Genomic DNA, 20,865 nt, shown 5'->3' on the forward strand with positions numbered 1-20,865 from the left:
TGAGAGAGAAGTTTAATTCCAAACTAGATTGTGATATGAAGGTGTGTGAGTGAGACCAGCTCATCTCTCTCTCATTGATTTCTGTTCTTGACCCTTTTCCTTCAGATGATTACACCAGCATCTCCAATAAACCATGTGACCTGCAGTGCACCACCACCAATGGAGAGAGACAGCTCATAGTTCCAGCACAGGATGGGACATTCTGTAAAGACCGCACTTACCAAGGGGTCTGCATCAATGGCAAGTGTGAGGTAAGAAATGGCAGAAAGGAGGGGGTGAGCGTGGAGTAAGCTGTTTTTTTTTTTTCTTTTGGGCGGTTTCCATTATTGGAGGCGTCTTTTTGAATACAGACGAGCTGTTAACACAACAGGAGTACTACCTTGATTGTTTTACTCAGTGCTTTTTTTGTAGAAAAAAAGGTGCCGGTACTCATTATGGGCGGGGTCACCACATATGGCTCCACCCCTGATAGCCACACCCACATTAACCACACCCCCTATACCAGCCATGGCGCATATAAACAGACATTGAAAATATTACAGTACTATAGGAGAAAAAAATAACGTGATTTGCTAAGTAGTAGTAGTAGTATACCCAGTGCAAAATAAGACAGCCAATGTAAATTCTCAAATTAGACATATTACAAACACTAAAATGAAAATAAAATGATTTTTTTCTACCTTTGTTGTCTGGTGACTGTTTTTCTTTCCATATTGGTCCCAGTCTGTGATTCTCCTTTCCTTTGTTTTCGCTTAACTCTTCTGTGCCATTTGACATTTTTGTCTCCTTTTTCTTTGCTTTCTTCAATATTTTTCAGGCTCTCTCTCTGTCCAGATTTAATTCATTCTTACTATCCATTCTTTAATTTCCTTCATCTACCTGTGGCTTTTCATCTTTTCCTCACCCTTGTTCTCCCCATGCCCCTTCCTCTTATTCTCCAGTCTTTCTCTATTCCTCTTTTCCATCCAGCAGCTCTGCTTTCTCTCCCCATCCTTCCAGTGTCTCCCCTATTTCTTTCTGCATTCTTCCATCCAGCATCTTCCCTCTTTCTCTCCCTATCCTTCCGTTTTCCCTCTCTCTCTCCCCATCCTTCCATCTGTTTTTTCCCCCTCTCTCTCCCCATCCTTCCGTTTTCCCTCTCTTTCCTCATCCTTCCATCTGTTTTTCCCTCTCTCCCCAATCCTTCCATCTGTGTTTTTCCCTCTCTCCCCATCCTTCCATCTGTTTTTTCCCTCTCTCCCCATCCTTCCATCTGTTTTTCCCTCTCTCCCCAATCCTTCCATCTGTGTTTTTCCCTCTCTCCCCAATCCTTCCATCTGTTTTTCCCTCTCTCTCCCCAATCCTTCCCTCTGTTGTTTTCCCTCTTTCTCTCACTCCCCAATCCTTCCCTCTGTTGTTTTCCCTCTTTCTCTCACTCCCCAATCCTTCCTCTGTTGGTTTCCCTCTTTCTCTCTCTCCCCAATCCTTCCCTCTGTTGTTTTCCCTCTTTCTCTCTCTCCCCAATCCTTCCCTCTGTTGGTTTCCCTCTTTCTCTCTCTCCCCATCCTTCCATTGGTTTTCCCCTCTCTCCCCAATCCTTCCATCTGTTTTTCTCCTCTCTCCCCAATCCTTCCCTCTGTTGTTTTCCCTCTTTCTCTCTCTCCCCAATCCTTCCCTCTGTTGGTTTCCCTCTCTCTCTCTCTCCCCAATCCTTCCCTCTGTTGTTTTCCCTCTCCCTCTCTCCCCAATCCTTCCATCTGTTTTTCTCCTCTCTCCCCAATCCTTCCCTCTGTTGGTTTCCCTCTTTCTCTCTCCCCCCAATCCTTCCTTCTGTTGGATTCCCTCTCCCTGCCAAGTTTGGCGCGAACGGCGCGAAGTCGCGACGCACGCGGCACCAGCCCCTATTTCCGGCCGCTGCTGCTTCTCCTGTTGAGCAGCAGCGGCCGCTACACAAAGAAAAAGAAGATTAAAAAAAAATAAAACTTCAAACCTGGCTGAAACGCGGCACCCCGGCACTGTAGACAGCCATTAGGCATTGGCTGTTGCCCCACAGCCGCTCCTCCTCTTGCCTCTACGTCACTGCCCCTGGAGGAAGACCCCGGAGGAGCGCAGTGACGTAGAGGCAAGAGGAGGAGCGGCTGCGGGGCAACAGCCAATGCCTAATGGCTGTCTACAGTGCCGGGGTGCCGCGTTTCTTTCAGCCAGGTTTGAAGTTTTTTAAAAAAATCTTTTTCTTTGTGTAGCGGCCGCTGCTGCTCAACAGGAGAAGCAGCAGCGGCCGGAAATGGGGGCTGGCACTGCGACTGCGTGCGGGACATGGACTCACTGGGCGGGGGGAGCAAAAAAAAAAGGTGCCGGTACGCCGTACCGTTGCGTACCGGCACAAAAAAAGCACTGGTTTTACTTACCTCTTATGCAATAGTTCACAAGTTGACCAATAGGATTTTATTGACCCCTGATGCAGGCGGTTGTACGCCGAAACACGGCCCTTGTCGGGTCTTTGCTATATTAAAGGACTACATTTTTCTCAATCCTGAAGGCCCTGTGTTTGCTTTTTTGTTTGCCTAAATGTATAAGTACAGCATGAAATACAAAATGTTACTCCAGGAACAATTCATGGATCAACATTGGACACATGAATAGTTAAGGAGAGGTGAACTGAAACCTAAGTATGAGCAATTGATAGTTGTAGCCCAGGACAGTAGATTACTGACAAGATGGTTTACAGCAAGTATTGAAAAAACTGGTGCAACAGACATCTGTAAATTCTGTAAGAAAGTGCTGGAAATAATTACTCATCTTAATGCTGCTGATGGCAGAACATTTTAAAACAGAAAGGCACAACAAGGTGACACATCTTATTAATTGGAACATAAAAACATAAGAACAAAAGAGTAGCCATACTGGGTCAGACCAAGTATCCTGTTTTCCAAAAGGTGGCCAAGCCAGGTCACAAGTACCTGGCAGAAATCCAAATTGTGGCAACACTCCATACTACAAATCCCAAGGCAAGCAGTTGCTTCCCATGTCTGTCTCAATAGCAGACTATGGACTTTTCCTCCAGGAATTTGTCCAAACCTTTTTTAAACCCAGATACACTAACAGCCATTACCGCCATAAGCATTACAACATCAGTGTACCAGAAAAGCATTGGGATCATGACCCTAAGGGAATTGTGGAAAATGAAGAGGTTATGATCACCTTGGACAATCCCCATCCTGATTGATAAAAAGCTGGATGCCAGAAAACCTTATATAGTGGTAAAAGAGAAAAACACCATAATGGCATTGATTATAGAGGTGTTGGTCCCAAGCAATTACTCGGTGAATTGTGTGGAGAGAGGGAAGATCCTCAACTACCAAGAAATGTAGTCCAAAACCAAGAAAAGAAAGATACAGAAATATTTCCCTTCATTTTGGGTGCCACAGGCTTCATCAAAAAGAACTTCCAAGCACACCTGGATAAGTTGCCTATACACGTTACATCTTATGAGCGCCAGAAAAAGCTCTTTTTGGCACAATGCAAGTACTATGGCGAGCATTAGCAGTAAATATGAGAGTCTGAGATTATACTCTACGTGCCGTGGCTTAGGAGTAAGGTTCATTCCTGTCATGGTATTCGCAAAACTAACCCACAAATTGTCCCCAAAAGAGTCACATGATCAACAACCTACACATATATAGATCCATTTTTGATCTATATGTGGCGTACCATGACACCTTCCAGATTGAATCGTGAGGTGAAATGGTGGGTTTCTTGTGACTTTTCTTTCAAAATTTATTTTGCATTCTAGCAAATTCTCTCCTTTTTGGTTATATATATATGTAAAAAAAGAATGGTCAAGTTCTCCAATAATGTGTAGGTTGATCTGTGGTTGTCTCAACCCATATGATTGCATTTATAATAAATCTTTTTATAAGATATTACTATTTATGATATAAAAATGCATATAGAATTGATAGTGGAGTTGTGGTTTTTTTGCAGTTTGTATATGCTTAATTCCCCCCAGCCTATTGATTTCTTAAACCCCGAGTATTGATTGAGAAATGAATTCATAGCAGAAAAGAGAGACAGTGAACATTTCTAGAAACTTGTAAATCACTTTGGAAATTACATGGTCATGAGAGAAATTAATTCCTGCATTTTTGTTTCATAATTAGTGTAAAAAGTATATTTTGGAGTAATAATATAATGATCTTAACAATTTAGTGCTGCCAAGTTATCCAGTTCCAGGAGGGAGATTTTTTGGGCAGTCTTGGTTTTCAGCTTATATTGTAAAGCAGTGTGGTGTTACTTAGTCTCTGATTCTACCCATTGAAATCAGTGCTGCAGGCCCCATAATGCACCAGATTAGAGTTGTTAGAAATCCAAGACCAGCCTAAGGTATCCCGCCTGTAATTGGGTAACTTTTTTTTTTTAATCCCTCGGCTTCACCAGTTGATTTCTTGAGATTGCATGCGATCAATTCCAAAAGTATTCATTGAAAATTTCAAGCATTTATTTTGTGTAGAATCAAATCTCCACATCTTCATCTCTAGACTCCTGAAGCAGGTGCCTAGGAGCACCGAAACATAAACACCAGTTGAACAGATACCTTGCCTTACTGGATTTTGGAAATTCCTACTTTTCACCCTACTGCTTGGTTTGTTTTGTTTAGCTCTGTCTTTTGTTCCATATCCATACCACCTCTTGCTGTGTTTGAACTACTGTCCTTTAGCCCCTGCTGTCCTGACTAGCTGCCTTTGCTTCCGTTTCCTGTGCAGCCAGTAGGATGTGATGGGCGACTGTATTCTTCCAAGACAATGGACCGATGTCGAGTGTGTGGGGGTGATGGAAGTGCCTGTTACCGAGTCTCTGGAAGTTTCCGAAAAGAAATGTCACATTTAGGTACATACATCTCATACTCACATGATGCTTCCAGCTACCTAATTGGAAGGATAAAAGGGAATTATAAAGAGGCGGGTGAGGAGAGGATAGGAGGTACCTGGCCCAAGTTTTATTTTCTTCTCGTATATATTTGTTTGAAGTGGGAGAGAGGATCAGAAGAGTAAGGGGAAAGGGAGGTAGTAAAGGAATAGGGCATGAGGGGAAACGTTTATTTGTCTTAGGCATTGCTGGGCTACAATGACAGAGTGGTTTGAGTAACAGAGAGGTAAACTGAGAGAGCTATATGTTTGCATTGGAATTTGGGGCAAGGGGTGGGCATGAAGAGGATACCTGGGAAAGAAACGTTCCTATCCAGATAAATCCCACTGACTGGGTTATCCCCAGATTTCAATTTGCTTTATTCAGATAATGTCACTGAATATCCGGTCAGACCACCTCAGTATTATGCAGGTAGTGTTGGGGGAATCTGGAGGTGCAGCTAAGGTGGAGTGGGGAGTTACCTGGTTAGCACTGATATTCAGGTCATTTATATGGGTACTGGTCTCAAAATCGCTGCCACCCAGATAAGTGGCAGTAGCTGCTGTATACCCAGATATTTAGCACTGGTATCTGAGTATGGCTTGGCACTGAATATCTGGGTATAAAAAGCCCCCAGCTGGCATTTAACCCCCCCCCCTCCCCACTAACCATTGCAGGCTGAATATTTACTCAAAGGAGCATAACACTTCATTGTGTTGGGGTGGGAGGGAAGAGGTAGCTCTCTTGCTGGGTGGCAGGAGAATTGGTAGTGTTTCTTTTAGGAGACAGAATTTGGTTTCCGTGGCGGTGAATGTGAGCTGCGAAATACACACCAGTTTCCCGATGGCTTAGTGCTGGCTTGAGTTTGGATTTTTTTTTCCTGTTTTTATCATGGACTCTCTAACCTAACTTTTTCTTTCCCTTCCCAGGTTATGCACTGATCACAAATATTCCTGCAGGTGCAATGGACATTCTGATCACCGAGCGCCGAAAAACAGAAAACATTCTGGGTAACATATAAATAAAAATTACTAAAACGAGCTAGAAAGGGCGGTCTGCTTGTGTGTGTCTTTGCATGTGCCTGTAGTTCTTGGGGATGCAGGAGAAGCAGCAGCTGTCTTTCTATCCATCTTATTAAGGGCCCGATAGTCAGTCCATGGCAGTAAGTGGCTTCCAGCTGTGGGCTGAACTAACCCCAGAAATTCAGTGCTGGTGCATGTGCAGCTGCTGGCATTGAATATCCACGTATGTGCGCCTAGTCAGAAGTTAACTGGGCACCGGCTGATATTCAGACTGGTGCCCAGTTAATTCTGCAGGGTTTAACTGGACAGGAGCCTCTCTTGCCCAATTAAACCCTTTTGAATATCAAGCCTAATTTTCTAAGAAACATTTCATACACCATTAACTTCTATCTACCTAGGATCTCTGTATGAAAACCCCCCTGAGTGCCAGATAGAGCCTAGAATATTGTAGCAACTCATTTTCCGTTGGTAAAAGTAAGGATAGCGCATTAGAAACTGAACAAGGTATCAAAATTACTAAGTCTATGAGAGGTTGCCTTTTATAGTGATGAATTTTTGACAATTGGAACTTCCCAGATTCATTTCATGGTTCTGCCATCTATTGATACATAAGAACATAAGTGTTGCCATATTGGGACCCACTCCATCAAGCCCAGTATCCTATTTCCAGCAGTGGCCAATCCAGGTTACAAGTACCTGACAAGATCCCAAAACAGCACAATACATTTTATGCTGCTTATCCTAAAAAGAAGCAGTGGATTTCCCCAAGTCCATCTTAATAATGGCTTCTGGACTTTTCTTTTAGGAAGCTAGCCAAACCTTTTTTAAACCTTGCTAAGCTAACTGCTTTTACCATATTATTTGACAACGAATTCCAGAGTTTAATTACATGTTGAGTGAAGAAATATTTTCTCCAGTTTTGTTTTTTAATTTACTGCTTAGTAGCTTCATTGCATGCCCCCTAGTCCTAGTATTCTTGGAAAGAGGAAACAAGCGATTCATGTCGACCAGTTCCACTCCACTCATTATTTTGTAGAACTCTATCATATCTCTTAGAACCAGATGAGAACCTCTCATGGGTCTTACACTTTGGAAGATGAAGGTCCCTTTACTCCACCTTGACTTTCTTACTCAAGTCATGTGATTTTTCTAGCTTAGTATATATAGTCTTTGTCCATTTCTTTCCAGCCCTGTCGGACACAGCTGGTCACTTCTTCATCAATGGGAACTCTGCAGTTGACAATCCCCAGAACTTCCGAGTAGCTGGGACAGTCATCAAGTACCGGCGACCCTCCAACCTGCATGCTGATGGGCTGGAGTACATCATTGCTCAGGGGCCCATCAATCAGTCTCTGAATGTCATGGTACCTGTGTGTCATAAGCCACTTATACACTGATCCTCTTCACCACTACTTTTTGTCTTCTGTTCACCTATCCATTATTGCTCACTTGCTGTCCACCCTCAATGGCAAAGTCTTCATATTTATCTCTACTCTTCTACTGTAAGGTTCTGGTCCTTTCTGGATCTCTGGAGATATTACTAATTTTCTTAAGGCTTGTTGTCCCCTGGGTGTGTGAAACAAAGATCTTAGATGAACTCCATTGTTCTCAAAATCTGTTTTCCAAGAGGCAGAGGGAATAGCACAGTATAAAATAATGCACACATACCTGGGGGTGGCGAAACAGTATTGGGGAAACTGATTTTGGCAGGGAGCTAGGACACTGGGCACTATTAAATAATATCAAGGGTATACCTGGGCTCACTGTTAGTGTGCAACTTCAGAAGTGTTACTTTAGAGCAAGGGTGTCCAACCTTGGCCCTTGCCAGTTAGGGTTTTCAGGATTTCCATATGCATTACTATTCCCAAAGAATCATTAATCAATTGTTAAAATAATAAATGGTATGTTATTTTATTTAATGTTATCATCAGTACAACATTGTTAAAATTCCTAACTGAATTTTCAGCTAGCTAACTAGATCATCTGCTGTTCTTAATAGAGCGGTTGAATGGATACATGTGTGAAGGTTTGTTTAAATAACTGCTTCCATGGCGTCCCACAGATCAATCCAGAGACTTGTGGGTTGTGTCTCTCAACCAGCAGGTGGAGATAGAGACAACCTCTGAGGTTTGCTATATGTGGACCTGTGCAGCCAGCTGAACCTCAGTATTCTCTCTATCTAGCAGGTGGAGGGACATCTCTGTGCAGCTCTGGTTTGATCTGGCTACTGGTGTCCTTTGGGCCTAGTTTAGCACAGACAGGGGTTGAGTGGCTGTTTGCAGCTTGTGGTTTACACCTGGTGGTGCCAGGTCCCTCCTGGTCTCCCCCTACCTTTCCTCCATCACCCGGGGCTATTGGCCTGATCGGGTGTTTCCTTTCTCTCCTGACTAAAAAAAAAAAAAATGGTAAGAGACTTTGTTTTTGTTTAATCATACGGAGGAACTAGACGTTCTGCCAAGTCAGTTTTGGGGCAGGCGTTTGTGGAGCATGTCAGTGCCTTCTGAGGTGGCTAAGCGCTGCTCCCTGTGTGGGGGCCAGAGAGCAGCATCGAGGGAGTGCGAGTCCTGCCATCGTCAGCCTGCAGCGGGTGTTCAGCGCGACGGGGGTTCCCCTCAGGCGTCCGGTGAGTTGGAAGCGCAGGGGATAGATTTGGCTATTTCCTTGGGGCAGTTAGTGCAGTGTGCGTTGGCGGGCGCCATTTTTTCCTCTCGGGCACGATCCGCTCCGCACATGGCGCTTGATAGACAAGAGGTGCAGCGCGCTTCTGTGGCATAGGCTCCGATGGAGGGAAGCGATGTACAGGGAGCAGGGGAGTCCCTTGCAGTTTCATTTTCCACGGATTTTGTTTTATTAATGCACAATGCCTTTCTTTTGAAAAAGTCGGGAGCTTCTCTTCAGGCAGCCCCGTCTCTTCCTCAGCAAACTTCGGTTGTTGCAGCCTCTCAGTCTTTCCTGCCAAAACATCCCCGGGTGGAGATTTTGGATCCCCAGGAGCTATCTGACACAGATGGCCCGGTTTTGTCTCCGGGCTCTCCCTCAGAATCTTTGGATTTGGCAGATGAGGTCACCCTGCCCTCTGAGGAGGGGGATGATCCTACAGCTGCCCGCCTTTTTCGCAGGGAAGAGCTTCCCTCCCTGATCGGACTTTTGAGGTTTTGGCCATTTCCCCTCTGAATCGTCAGGGGGAACAGGTCCGGTGCCCTCTTATTATGTCTGGCTCCAAATGCCCACCCTTTCATGTGCATGAGGTCATGAAGATCCTTATTTCGGCACAGTGGGATATGCCGGACAGTGGGCTTAAGGTTGCTTAGAGCTATGTCGCGTCTTTACGCACTATCTACTCCTGACTTAGACTTGCTGAAGGTCCCTAAGGTGGATTCCTTAATCACAGCGGTCACTAAGAAAACCAGTCTCCCTGTGGAGGGTGGCACGGCACTCAAGGACCCTCAGGATCTTAAGTTGGAGACATGCTTGAAGCTGTCCTTTGAAGTAGCGGCCCTTTCCCTTCAGGCCTCAGTTTGTGGCTCCTGTGCGGCGCAGGCATGCTTATTGTGGGTACAGAAAGCCTCCTCTCCTGTGGCAAGTACAGGTGCACCTGAACTGTGCTGGGGATAGACCCTCTAAGTGGCCGCGGGGTAACCCCAGGCACGTGGCTAGGCATTTCGTGACAATGAGTATTATTATTTATTTAATTTAGCTTCCTGAAGACGCCCTGTTGGCGAAACATGATTTCATGTTGAGACTAAGTTCAACAAGAACCCTGAGCAGCTGTCGCTAAGCTCATCTGTTTAGTGAATGACCAGGAGATTTTTTTGAATGAAGAAACTGATATATTGCATGCTTAAAACCAGTGGCTGGAAAGAATGTGATGTATCATTGCTGGTGAACAATTGAGATTGTATACAATTAATGGACATTTGTAACGTTTATTCTTCGAATACAGTACAATTGAAAATGGGATATTGCTTCAAGTTTAACTATGTGCATAACTAGGATAGCTGGTGTATATTTAGTTTAGGACTTTGAAGTCTTCTGTTCATATACTTGTAATAAGAACAGCTGATGATCTAGTCAACTAACTGAAAGTGCAGTTAGGAATTTTAACAGTGTTGTATTGATAATTAAATAAAATTATTGTATTCATTGTTAACAATTGAAAGTAGCTGATACCACAAGAGCTGTGAAATCCTTTAAGGCCGGTGCTCCTAGAACAATGAGCTATTGCAAGAAAAGAGGAACACTGGAGCAGCTGCAAGGCTTCTGACAGGCTGTGAACATTCACAAAATGAGTAGAGAACATGCCATTAAACAACGAGCCCTGGTGAAGGACAATTAGAGCGCCCATATTTACAGTCCACTTGTGAGTGTAGAGTTATAGAATACTAGCACTTTTGCAGGTAAGTGCACATAAATGCTAGCAGGACACCCAAGTGTCGATTCCATATATGCACGTGTAAGTGGCTTAGCACATAAATGCGAGGGGGGGGGGGGCTCCTATTTACACACACTCATTACAGAATTTTGTAAGTTATAAGCACTCTTGCCGCATTTACGTGATCACAGTTTTGCAAGGTCTGTGGCTGGTTTAACTGCGAATGTAAACGTTAAGGCACACTGATACTGGATTATACTATTATTCTGTAATGGAATCCGAGCTCCCACGTTTGTTTAATTAATCCGCTTACTCCTAAGTGGTTTACAGATGTTGTTATAGATAACAATAGTCTCTCTCACCACACACACAAAGGTACGTAAGGTTTCAATTTATTTATTCAATTTTTGCATAAAGACAAAAACACTCAAGAAAGATGAATATCGCCAATACCCATACAAAGGCACAGTAGGTGAAGAGCTTGGACTCTGACAACCCTCCACTGAATTATTTAAACAATGCAAGAAACTTACCCACCACCAATACTAACCTCCCACCTGCCCCCCCACCCCCTAACAGCCCCCATCCCTCCTGAAGACATTAAGCAAGTAGTGGTCCCAATATCAGTATTATAAAATTAAAAATTAGCAACTTAATGTATTAAGCACTAAACTTGAGAACTCTACATGAAAGAGATTGTATAAAGGCCCCCAGTATCAGGGCACTTAAATTTAAGTGCCTACTTAGAGAAGGGGCAATTCTATAACTGGGCAACCTAAGTGAGGCTCCTAGAGGCAACACACTGAGCACGATTTCTATAACGGCATCTGGGTGCTCACTTTCTGTTATAGAATACTAGCCCAATTCGGCATCTACACCCCTACATGTAGGTGCAACCACTCAAATCACGTCAATAGCAGGCGTGTAAATGATGGTCTCCATGCTGTGCCCATGCTCCTCCCCTTGAATGCCCCCTTTCATTTATGTGTGCGCCATTTTTAGAATAGCATTGAGCACATGCATAGCACTTTTGCACGTAAATGCTAGTATTCTATAATTTTAGTGCACAAATTGATGCTTATGTCTAGGCACTAAAGTGATGGAAGTGGGTTAGTGCTTTGTTTGGAGGGGCTAAAAGTTGATGGGGCAGAACACCGATGGCGCACGCATCCTTTTCTAGTTTATCGTAATTGTTAAACTCTTTCTTTCTTTACTCACAGTACTATAATTTTAATGGAAAACTTCCCCACATAACTTATGACTACACTGTGCCCAAGACTCCTGCACTCCATACCCAACTTGAAGCCATAACTGGGGATTCACACCCATATTCTCACTATCCTGAATCCCACCATGAAAATCCAGATCCAAGGGCCCCAGATTCTGGCAGAACGCATGGCTACAATAACACTTGGGCATCACAGGACAATGAGGATAACAGCTTCACGCAGGGAGATGTGGATTTCCAGAATCGGGGCTTTGTATGGGAGAACTCCACAGTAAAGGCTGGAGACTGGATCTGGGGAGCAGAGGATACTTTTGATGCCTTTTCTATCAGCAGTGATTACCATGAGACTGGAGAAGCAGAACAGGAAGAGAGGCAGAAGACAGGCGGGGATGGAAAAGCGCTGGGTAAGAATTGTTTCATGATTTAACGTTAATTTTGGCACTACAAGAATTAAATGGAGTTGAAGTAGCCAAGTAGCTAGAGCGAGCTGAGAACCGGGGAAGCCAGGATTCAAATTCTGCCTCTCCCTTTGAGCTCCTTAAAACCTTGGACAAGTCATTTCACCCTTCTTGGCCTTGGCTATAAATTTTGGGCCTGCTTCACAAAGATTTTTCTCCCATTGTTTGTCTATGGGAAAAATGCATAGTAAAAAGGGCCCTTAGATTGTAAGCCCCCTTAGGAAGGGAAATATGATGTACTGTACCTGAATATTTAGGTGGTTTACAATTCAAATTTTGAAAGACAAGTAATTAAATCTAAAATCGTAGGCATGGTTTGCCTACTTCATTTGGGCGTGGGGGGAGCAAGGGATAGGGAGTATTTTCTTCCTTCCCCTCCATTTCTTTTATTTTCACCGTTTCCTTGTGTTTCCCTTTATCCAACCTATACTCTTCAATTTTCCTCTCCCCCTCCTGCACTCACTCCTCACCTTTCCACACACATTTTCCTCCCCAATTCTTCATAATTCCTCCAACTTTCACCTTTCCCCATCCCTCCCTCCTTGATCCTCCACATTACCATCTTCCACATTACCATCTCCTTCCTTCCTTTCTACTTCTGGCTCTTCCCACTCATCTTCCCTCCCCTCTCATTTCTTTCCTTCCCCCATCCTCGCTCTCCCTCTCCTTTTGATTTTTGCCATCTTCTCTCCACCCATTATCTCTGTCCTTCTCACTCCTCACAACCCACCTCCTTTCTCTCCTGTCTTCCTTCTTCCACTTCCCTATCACATACTCACTCACACACACACTCTCTCTCTCTCTTTTTTTCCTGTTGCACTCTCTCTCACCCTCCAACTCCTCTGGCACTCATTCTCCCCATTTCTCTTTTCTTTCCCCACTCCTGTCACTGTTCCTCAGGTGCATCAGAGCATTTTACTTGACAGAGCTTGGTTTGCTTGGCCCTCCCTCTGCCTCCCCTTCCCTAGTGCTGATGCTTTGTCGAGCAAAAAATTGGTAGGGCCATGGTTCTTGTGACCTACCCCATTCCACTGCTTTTGTGCTCCCTCTCTTCACCTTCTCCAACACAGTTCATCCCCTCTCCATTGCCAGATACTGTGTGAAGTAACACAAAACCCTGCAAATGAAAACTCAGAAGCTTATCATACCATACCAGCACCAAGTCCAAGAACTCAAAATACACCAGCCCTACCTATGATGTCAGTAGTAGTAGTACACTTCCATTTGGGAAGAGAACAAGCCAGACTGCTACAGATTTCTACACACAACCTACATGTTAACACAATCCTTCACCTCAGTTATACATGGAAACAGACTATCACCTAGTAAAAATAACAGATTGCAAATTAGAAACAAATATGCAGACAAAAACTTAACAGAGGAATACAGAAGAAAGAGAAATGCATTTCCTCCAGAACAAAATACAAGTAATGCACATTTCCAAAGGTGGTTTCCATATCAAGAATTATCCCTGGATGTTCAAAGCTGGTGCTAGGACATGGTCCAGCGTTGAGTAACCAGAACTAATTCTGCCTGCAGTAGTCAGCCTTTAAAAAAGACACTGCCACAAGCTAAGTTTTGACCGGTATGGTTATAATTTCTATATTATGAGCGTTCACAATTTCCCATGTAAGACAAGTGAAGAACCGTTGGGTAGTTATTGTTAGTGGTAGGCTGGAGTGCAGAAACCACCAAGTTTTAGTTACCATTGCTATCTGTGGGTTTTCTAAATGCATTTTAGAGGGTCAGGAATGGTGCTTGATAGGGTGTTTTAATAAAATAAAAATAAAAAAAAGGAAAAACAACTACTTTCTTCTACTGCAGGATAAGCACAGGGAGCAGCTTTATCTAGAAGACCTCTCCTGTCCTGTGCTTTTTGATAGCTTCCTTGCATGGAGGTCTCTGAATTTAGTATTTTGCAGTCGTGCAGCTATGATATCAGAATTATAAACATAACAGATGTATAATATGGACACAGCTTAGTGGCCCTTGTACCATTGCTTAAAGCAGAGATTCTTAACCCATTCAGTCAAGGTTTCAGGATATCCATAGTGAATATGCATAAGGTAGATCTGCATATGCTGCTTCCTTTTCATGCAAATCTACCTTATGCATATTCATTGTGGATATCCGGAAACCATGACTGACTGGGTGTGTCCTGAGGATTGGGTGGAGAACGACTGGTGAAGCAACTCTGCTTGAAAAATGTTGGTTTTATGGACAGCAGAGAATCTAGGTGCTGAACATACCAAGATTGTTTTGATTGACCATGATAAGGTCTTTCAAAGTGATGTTCTTTGTATCTATAATTTGAAAAGTGAGTTATATGTGCAGCCCCAGTTTTGCATACCCCAAAAAACAGAGAGAAATGAAGCTTCATTCATTTCGGCAGATAGGGAGCATTGTTCACATACTTGTATTTGCATTTTTCTCCTACATGGAGAAGCACGTCAGGGTTTGAGCACTGGAGTGTTCGTCATGTGTGAACTGTTGCTGGCTGTCTCTGGTCAGCATAAAGAAAAAGAAGTTCAGGTTCCTTTTACTGCTGATCCCTTGACTCTTCACCTAGCATAAATAATCCACCCTCCACTCCCGAAAGGACTTGACACTGAGGGAACCTGAACTTTTGATCTTACTCTGTCCCTCTGTGTTATATTTCAGCTCCTGAGTTGCAGCAGATTCCACTGAGCACTGTTGAATCCTATAATGTGATGCGACCGAAGCTCTCCAGGAGCCAAGGAATGGGCGTATCTAGGCTGCGCTTCCTCCGGAAGCTGTGCCACCGTGGCCAAAGCAGTGCTGCCCTCTGCAAGACACTACAGCTGCTAGTTGCCAAACTTGCTCAGCATAATACTTCCTTTGGGGGCTGGAGGGATTTGGTGGAGGACTGGACAAAGCCAGGTGAATTACAGACAACAGGGAAGGAGAATTTTCTAGGGGGCATGAAGACTGAGATTCAGGGTGGGAACAAGGCTGAGGAGAAGAATGAAGAAGAGGAGATAGAAGAAAACATTAACTATAGCCTGGTGGCATCTGTGGCCTACAGCTCTTCGTATGCTAACTTGACTAGCCATGTAGAGCCCCTGCAGGCCCCAGACACAGAGAGGTAAGAGTTGCTGCTACCATTGCAATGAGTAAAGGTAGATCGGCACTTAAACAAAGGGCATGATGGGTTAATAAGCTAGGAGTGCAAAAGTTTCTACAGCCGAAGCAGGGGCGTAGCCACGGGTGGGCCTGGGTGGGCCCAGGCCCACCCACTTAAGCCCAGGGCCCCCCCCAGGAATGGTGCACCCCGAGTCGAGCCGGTCTTAGGGCGGTGCGGGTGACAGGGCCTCGCTCTCTAAGAGGCCCCGCGTGGCGCGCCTCGTTCCCTCTCTCGGCCTGACCGGCAGCCCTCCTCCGCTCCTCCTCCTCCATTCCGTTCCATCCCCCCCCACGCAAGAGCGTTGAACCTGTCCTTTTTCTTTTCAGTAGCAGCGAGCGACGTCAAGACACTGCTTCAAGTTCTCCCTTTCCTCTTCACACAGTGTCGGTCCCGCCTTTACGATGACGTATTTCCTGTTTCCGCGAAGGCGGGTCCGACACTGTATGAAGAGGAAAGGGAGAACTTGAAGCTGGCGAACTTGCAGTTCCTTCACGTCGCTTGCTGCTACTGAAAGAAAAAGGGCAGGTTCAACACACTCGTGTGCATGCGGGGGGGGGGGGGTGGATGGAGAGGACTCGGGCTGTTGGGGAGCTGAGGGAGGGCAGGGAGAATCACTGGCCATGGATGGGAGGGGAGGGGGGAACGGAGAGGACTCGGAGGGCTGTTGGGGAGCTGAGGGAGGGCAGGGAGAATCGCTGACCATGGATGGGAGGGGAGGGGGGGAACGGAGAGTACTCTGAGGGCTGTTGGGGGCCTGAGGGAGGGCAGGGAGAATGGTTGGTCATGGATGGGATGGGAGGGAGAATCACTGGCCATGGATGGGATGGGACGGCAGGGAGAGGAGAGCTGAGGGAGGGCAGGGAGAATCGCTGGCCATCACGGCAGGGGGAGGAAGAGGGAGAGAACAGATCGCTGGACATGAAGAGGAGGGCGGGGTGGGGAGAGAATGGATCGCTGAAGGGGAGGGGAGACAGGAAATTGCTGGACATCAGGACATGGATGGATGGATGGAGGGGAGAGAGGAAATTGCTGGACATGGATGAGGAGAGAGGAGGGCAGGGCAGGGGGAGAGAACATAAGGACACAGGAGGATGGTGGACATGGTGAGTGAAAAAATATCAAATAGAAAGAAGACACTCCATAAAACAGAAGACACTGGGACCAAAGCGAATAGAAAAGCTAAATGATCAGACAACAAAGGTAGAAAACATTTTTTTAATTCAGAATTTATTAATTGGAATATGTCAGCTTTTGGAAATGTGCATCTGTGATATTTTGCATGTAAGTTTCAATTTTTCTAGTATTGCTGCATGCTGAGTCTGACTTCTTGAGGTAACTTTCCAGTTCAGAAATTTGCCTTCATACTACTACTACTACTACTACTATTTAACATTTCTAGAGCGCTACACTGTTGTGTCATGTGTTTTTCATGTGTGATCAAGGTGCAGTATTCTGCTAGCGTGTAGTATTTGCAGCCTTTTTTGTTTTGTTTTGTTTTTTGTTTCACTAGGTTGTGTACTGGTGTTTTAGAGCCCGGTGTAATTATAGTGCTGCCTTTCCACGCATAAGGTTGTAGCTCGTCCTGCCCTTGGAATTAGTGCTGTTATGGTTTGGTAAGGTTATGAGTGTGTTTTTTGCACAAGATTGTGTATAGTGTTTTGCAGTGGAGAGATTGTGTGTTGGCCTTACTGAGGTGGCACCAAAACATCAGAAATGGTGTAGAGCCTAAATCATGACACACTACCTCTTGAAGGATCGTTATAAAATATGGTCGTTAATAAAAGGAGCTCATTGTGAACACTATCCACCCTAAAAAGGTGTTTAGTGGCTCTACATGAGAATTGTGATATGATCCCTTGTTTCATATTGTTGACGGTCTGCATTTTCCGTATGGGTGGTATATTGGTGTATTAGTTTCTGCCCAGTGTAATATTTATGATACAGTAAGGTTCTGAATGTGTTTTTGCACAAATTTGTGCATAGTGTTTTGCAGTTGAGCGATTGTGGTTAGTATATGCTTTGAGCAACCACTTTATTCTTTGACATATGATACATATCTAATATCTAAAATTCTTTGACATTTGATACATATCTAATATCTAAATTTAATTAAAGGTATTAATTGTCAATGGGGTGGAGCTAGGGAGAGGTGCCAGACCGGGGACTGGAGGCGGGAAAGAGAGAAAAGTGGTGGACCGATTGGTATTAATTGCCTTCGGAGAAAGTCTTCAGCTAACAGAGCTTGAGGATCCTCATTAGCTAAAGTATTTATATTTTGAGGTGGAGGTTTGGCGGGGCAGAGATAATTTTGTGCCCACCCACTTTAGGCTCAGGCCCACCCAAAATTGGCTGTCTGGCTACGCCACTGAGCCGAAGGATATTTGGCACCAGCCAGAATTGTACATGCACCTCTGCCTTCCGTATAAAACTCCCTCCTTTCTCCTTCCTCTGCTTCCATATTAATTTCCTTTGCCTTCCCCTTGTTATCTGAATTTTCATTTAAGGGGCGATTTTCAAAACAGCCTATCCTGGCACCAAAGACTGTGGGTAATTTGAACCCACTAACCTTACATAGATCTTCAGAGAGTACACCTCTGTGCTTTTCCTTCAAAATGTACTCAGAGGTGCAGCAGTCACATGGACTTTGCAGCCACTTTTTGTGCTGGCTGAAATTGGCTAGGAGATAGCTTAAATGCTTCTCAAAAGGCAATGTAAGCAGTGTTTTCTAATCCCAGACACTTCCTCCCCTTAACACTGCTAAATACCTATATGCTATGGGACTCTGTGCATAGTGTTAGCTAGGTTAAGGGTGAGCAATTTTCATACAGTCCTTTTATACCAGTGAGGGTGCAGTGAGAGAGAAAAGGATGCAAGGAGAAGGGAGAGATTGTGTGGGGGTAAGGCAAAGTGTAGAATTACCCCCCTAATATTTATGTAGGGATTGCATGCATAAATGATTAGAACAGGGGTGGGCAACCTGTGGCCCAAATGTGTCCTGTCACTGAATTTTATGCAGTCCATGGGACCGTGGGAAGTGTACAAAGAGAACATCATTAACCAGAGTTTGGGCTATTTTAAATACTGTATTTCACAAATATTTTCAGAATAGCCATTCTAGCAGTTTTTCTATCATTTTGAGTTCAATGTTTACTTATTTATTTACCAAGCAACAAAAAACTACTAGGAGCCTTCACAAGCAGGACAAATCCTTTAATTGCACGGCATGAATCTTGTACATCAAACTTGTACCACTGACCCAACACGGGCCGTGTTTCAGCGCACAGCGCCTGCGTCAGGGGTCATTCACCCTGTGTTGTTTAGTATGAGAAAGCCAGCTAAAAGCTGAATGGACTAAGGGAACTAAGTCCACACGCAATATAGGCAAAATGTTCCTGCTTGCTCTGCACAAAGGAAGCAGGGCGTCCCTCTTACTCCAAATTTAATCTAGGGTTTGGAGCAGTGGTGTGCTGGTAAATTTTTAACAGGCTCTCTCTCCGGTCCATCTCTGCACCCCCCCCTCCCCCCAAATTGCAGAATTGGCTATACCTGGGCAGAGAGCCTGGGGGTTCAAAACATTACTCTCTCCGGGGGAAAAAAATTGTTTAAATGCTCCCAGGTTCCAATCTAATTCATGTTTAATGTGGGATAAAATGCCATAAATAACTAAATAAATAGATAGAAACTCTGAACGTTGAGCACCTGATTCCCATAACATGATGTCTGTTTTAGAAGCCCTTTACCAGGAGAAAAAAAAAATCTCTGCACCAATAACAAGGTTAGGTGCCCCTATAACCAGCCCTCCAAATGACACACTGATTACGATTTATAACAAACTACTTACTACTACTACTACTACTACTACTACTACTACTACTTAACATTTCTAAAGCTACTAGGGTTACGGAGCGCTGTACAATTTAACATAGAGGGACAGTCCCTGCTCAAAGAGCTTACAATCTAAAAGACAAGTGAACGATCAGTCCGATAGGGGCAGTCAAATTGGGGCCGTCTGGATTTGCTGAACGGTAGGAGTTAGGTGCCGAACGCAGCATTGAAGAGGTGGGTTTTAAGCAAAGACTTGAAGATGGTCAGGGAGGGGGCTTGGCGTGTTGGCTCAGGAAGGTTGTTCCAAGCATAGGGTGAGGCGAGGCAGAATGAGTGGAGCCTGGAGTTGGCGGTGGTGGAGAAGGGTACTGAGAGGAGGGATTTGTCCTGTGAACGGAGGTTACGGGCGGGAACGTAAGGGGAGATGAGGGTAGAAAGGTAGTGAGGGGCAGCAGACTGAGTGCATTTGTAGGTAAGAAGGAGAAGCTTGAAATGCGGTATCTGATTGGAAGCCAGTGAATTGACCTGAGGAGAGGGGTGATATGAGTATATCGGTTCTGGCGGAATATAAGATGTGCAGCAGAGTTCTGAACAGATTGAAGGGGGGATAGATGGCTAAGTGGGAGGCCGGTGAGGAGTAAGTTGCAGTAGTCAAGGCGAGAGGTAATGAGAGCGTGGACGAGAGTTCGGGTGGTGTGTTCAGAGAGGAAAGGGCGAATTTTGCTGATGTTAAAGAGGAAGAAGCGACAGGTCTTGGCTATCTGCTGGGTATGCGCAGAGAAGGAGAGGGAGGAGTTGAAGATGACTCCGAGGTTGTGGGCAGATGAGACAGGGAGGATGAGGGTGTTATCGACTGAGATAGAAAGTGGAGGAAGAGGAGAAGTGGGTTTTGGTGGAAAGATGATGAGCTCGGTCTTGGACATGTTCAGTTTTTTTTTTTGTTACATTTGTACCCCGCGCTTTCCCACTCATGGCAGGCTCTATGCGGCAGGCAATGGAGGGTTAAGTGACTTGCCCAGAGTCACAAGGAGCTGCCTGTGCCGGGAATTGAACTCAGTTCCTCAGTTCCCCAGGACCAAAGTCCACCACCCTAACCAGGTGGCGGTTGGACATCCAGGCAGCAATGTCGTGTAAGCAGGCTGATACCTTTGCCTGGGTTGCCGCGGTGATGTCTGGTGTGGAGAGATACAGCTGGGTGTCATCAGCATAGAGATGATACTGGAAACCATGAGATGAGATCAGGGAGCCCAGGGAAGAGGTGTAGATTGAGAAGAGAAGGGGTCCAAGGACAGATCCCTGGGGAACACCAACAGATAGGGGGATGGGGGTGGAGGAAGATCCATGAGAATGAACTCTGAAGGTGCGGTGGGAGAGAGGAGGAGAACCAGGAGAGGACAGAGCCCTGGAACCCAAATGAGGACAGTGTGGCAAGAAGTAAGTCATGATTGACAGTGTCAAAAGCGGCGGATAGATCAAGGAGGATGAGGATGGAGTAGTGACCTCTGGATTTGGCAAGGAATAGGTCGTTACAGACTTTAGAGAGTGCCGTTTCTGTCGAGTGTAGAGGGCGAACACCGGATTGAAGTGGATTAAGGATGGCATGAGAGGAGAGAAAATCAAGGCAGCGGCTGTGAACGGCACGCTCAAGTATTTTGGAGAGGAAGGGTAGGAGGGAGATGGGGCGGTAGTTGGAGGGACAGGTAGGGTCAAGTGATGGTTTTTTGAGGATAGGTGTGACTCTGGTATGCTTGAAGGTGTCAGGGACAGTTGCAGTGGAGAGAGAGAGGTTGAGGATATGACAGGATATGACTCTACCTATAAAAAGTTATTCCCTTATTATACTTCCTCTGTGTACAACCCTATGCACAAGATGGCAGCATTTTAAAGAATTTATTTTTTTACGGTATCCTCCCCTCCCCACCTCACCTACC

The 20,865-nt window shown here is 45.0% G+C and overlaps 1 protein-coding gene across 2 annotated transcripts in view; it reads left to right on the forward strand.

The window, feature by feature from the left end:
* LOC115473253 (ADAMTS-like protein 2) overlaps window positions 1-20,865 on the forward strand; it is a 105,027-nt gene that overhangs the window by 39,296 nt on the left and 44,866 nt on the right. For both annotated transcript variants that reach the window (XM_030208051.1, XM_030208050.1), the window contains 6 exons: window positions 106-251; window positions 4,743-4,866; window positions 5,814-5,894; window positions 7,095-7,270; window positions 11,499-11,910; window positions 14,626-15,070. In XM_030208051.1, the coding sequence (XP_030063911.1) occupies window positions 106-251; window positions 4,743-4,866; window positions 5,814-5,894; window positions 7,095-7,270; window positions 11,499-11,910; window positions 14,626-15,070 (1,384 nt within the window). The remainder of the gene's footprint in view (window positions 1-105; window positions 252-4,742; window positions 4,867-5,813; window positions 5,895-7,094; window positions 7,271-11,498; window positions 11,911-14,625; window positions 15,071-20,865) is intronic.

The sequence above is a fragment of the Microcaecilia unicolor genome, chromosome 6, assembly GCF_901765095.1.
Source record: "Microcaecilia unicolor chromosome 6, aMicUni1.1, whole genome shotgun sequence".
Lineage (NCBI taxonomy): Eukaryota > Metazoa > Chordata > Amphibia > Gymnophiona > Siphonopidae > Microcaecilia > Microcaecilia unicolor.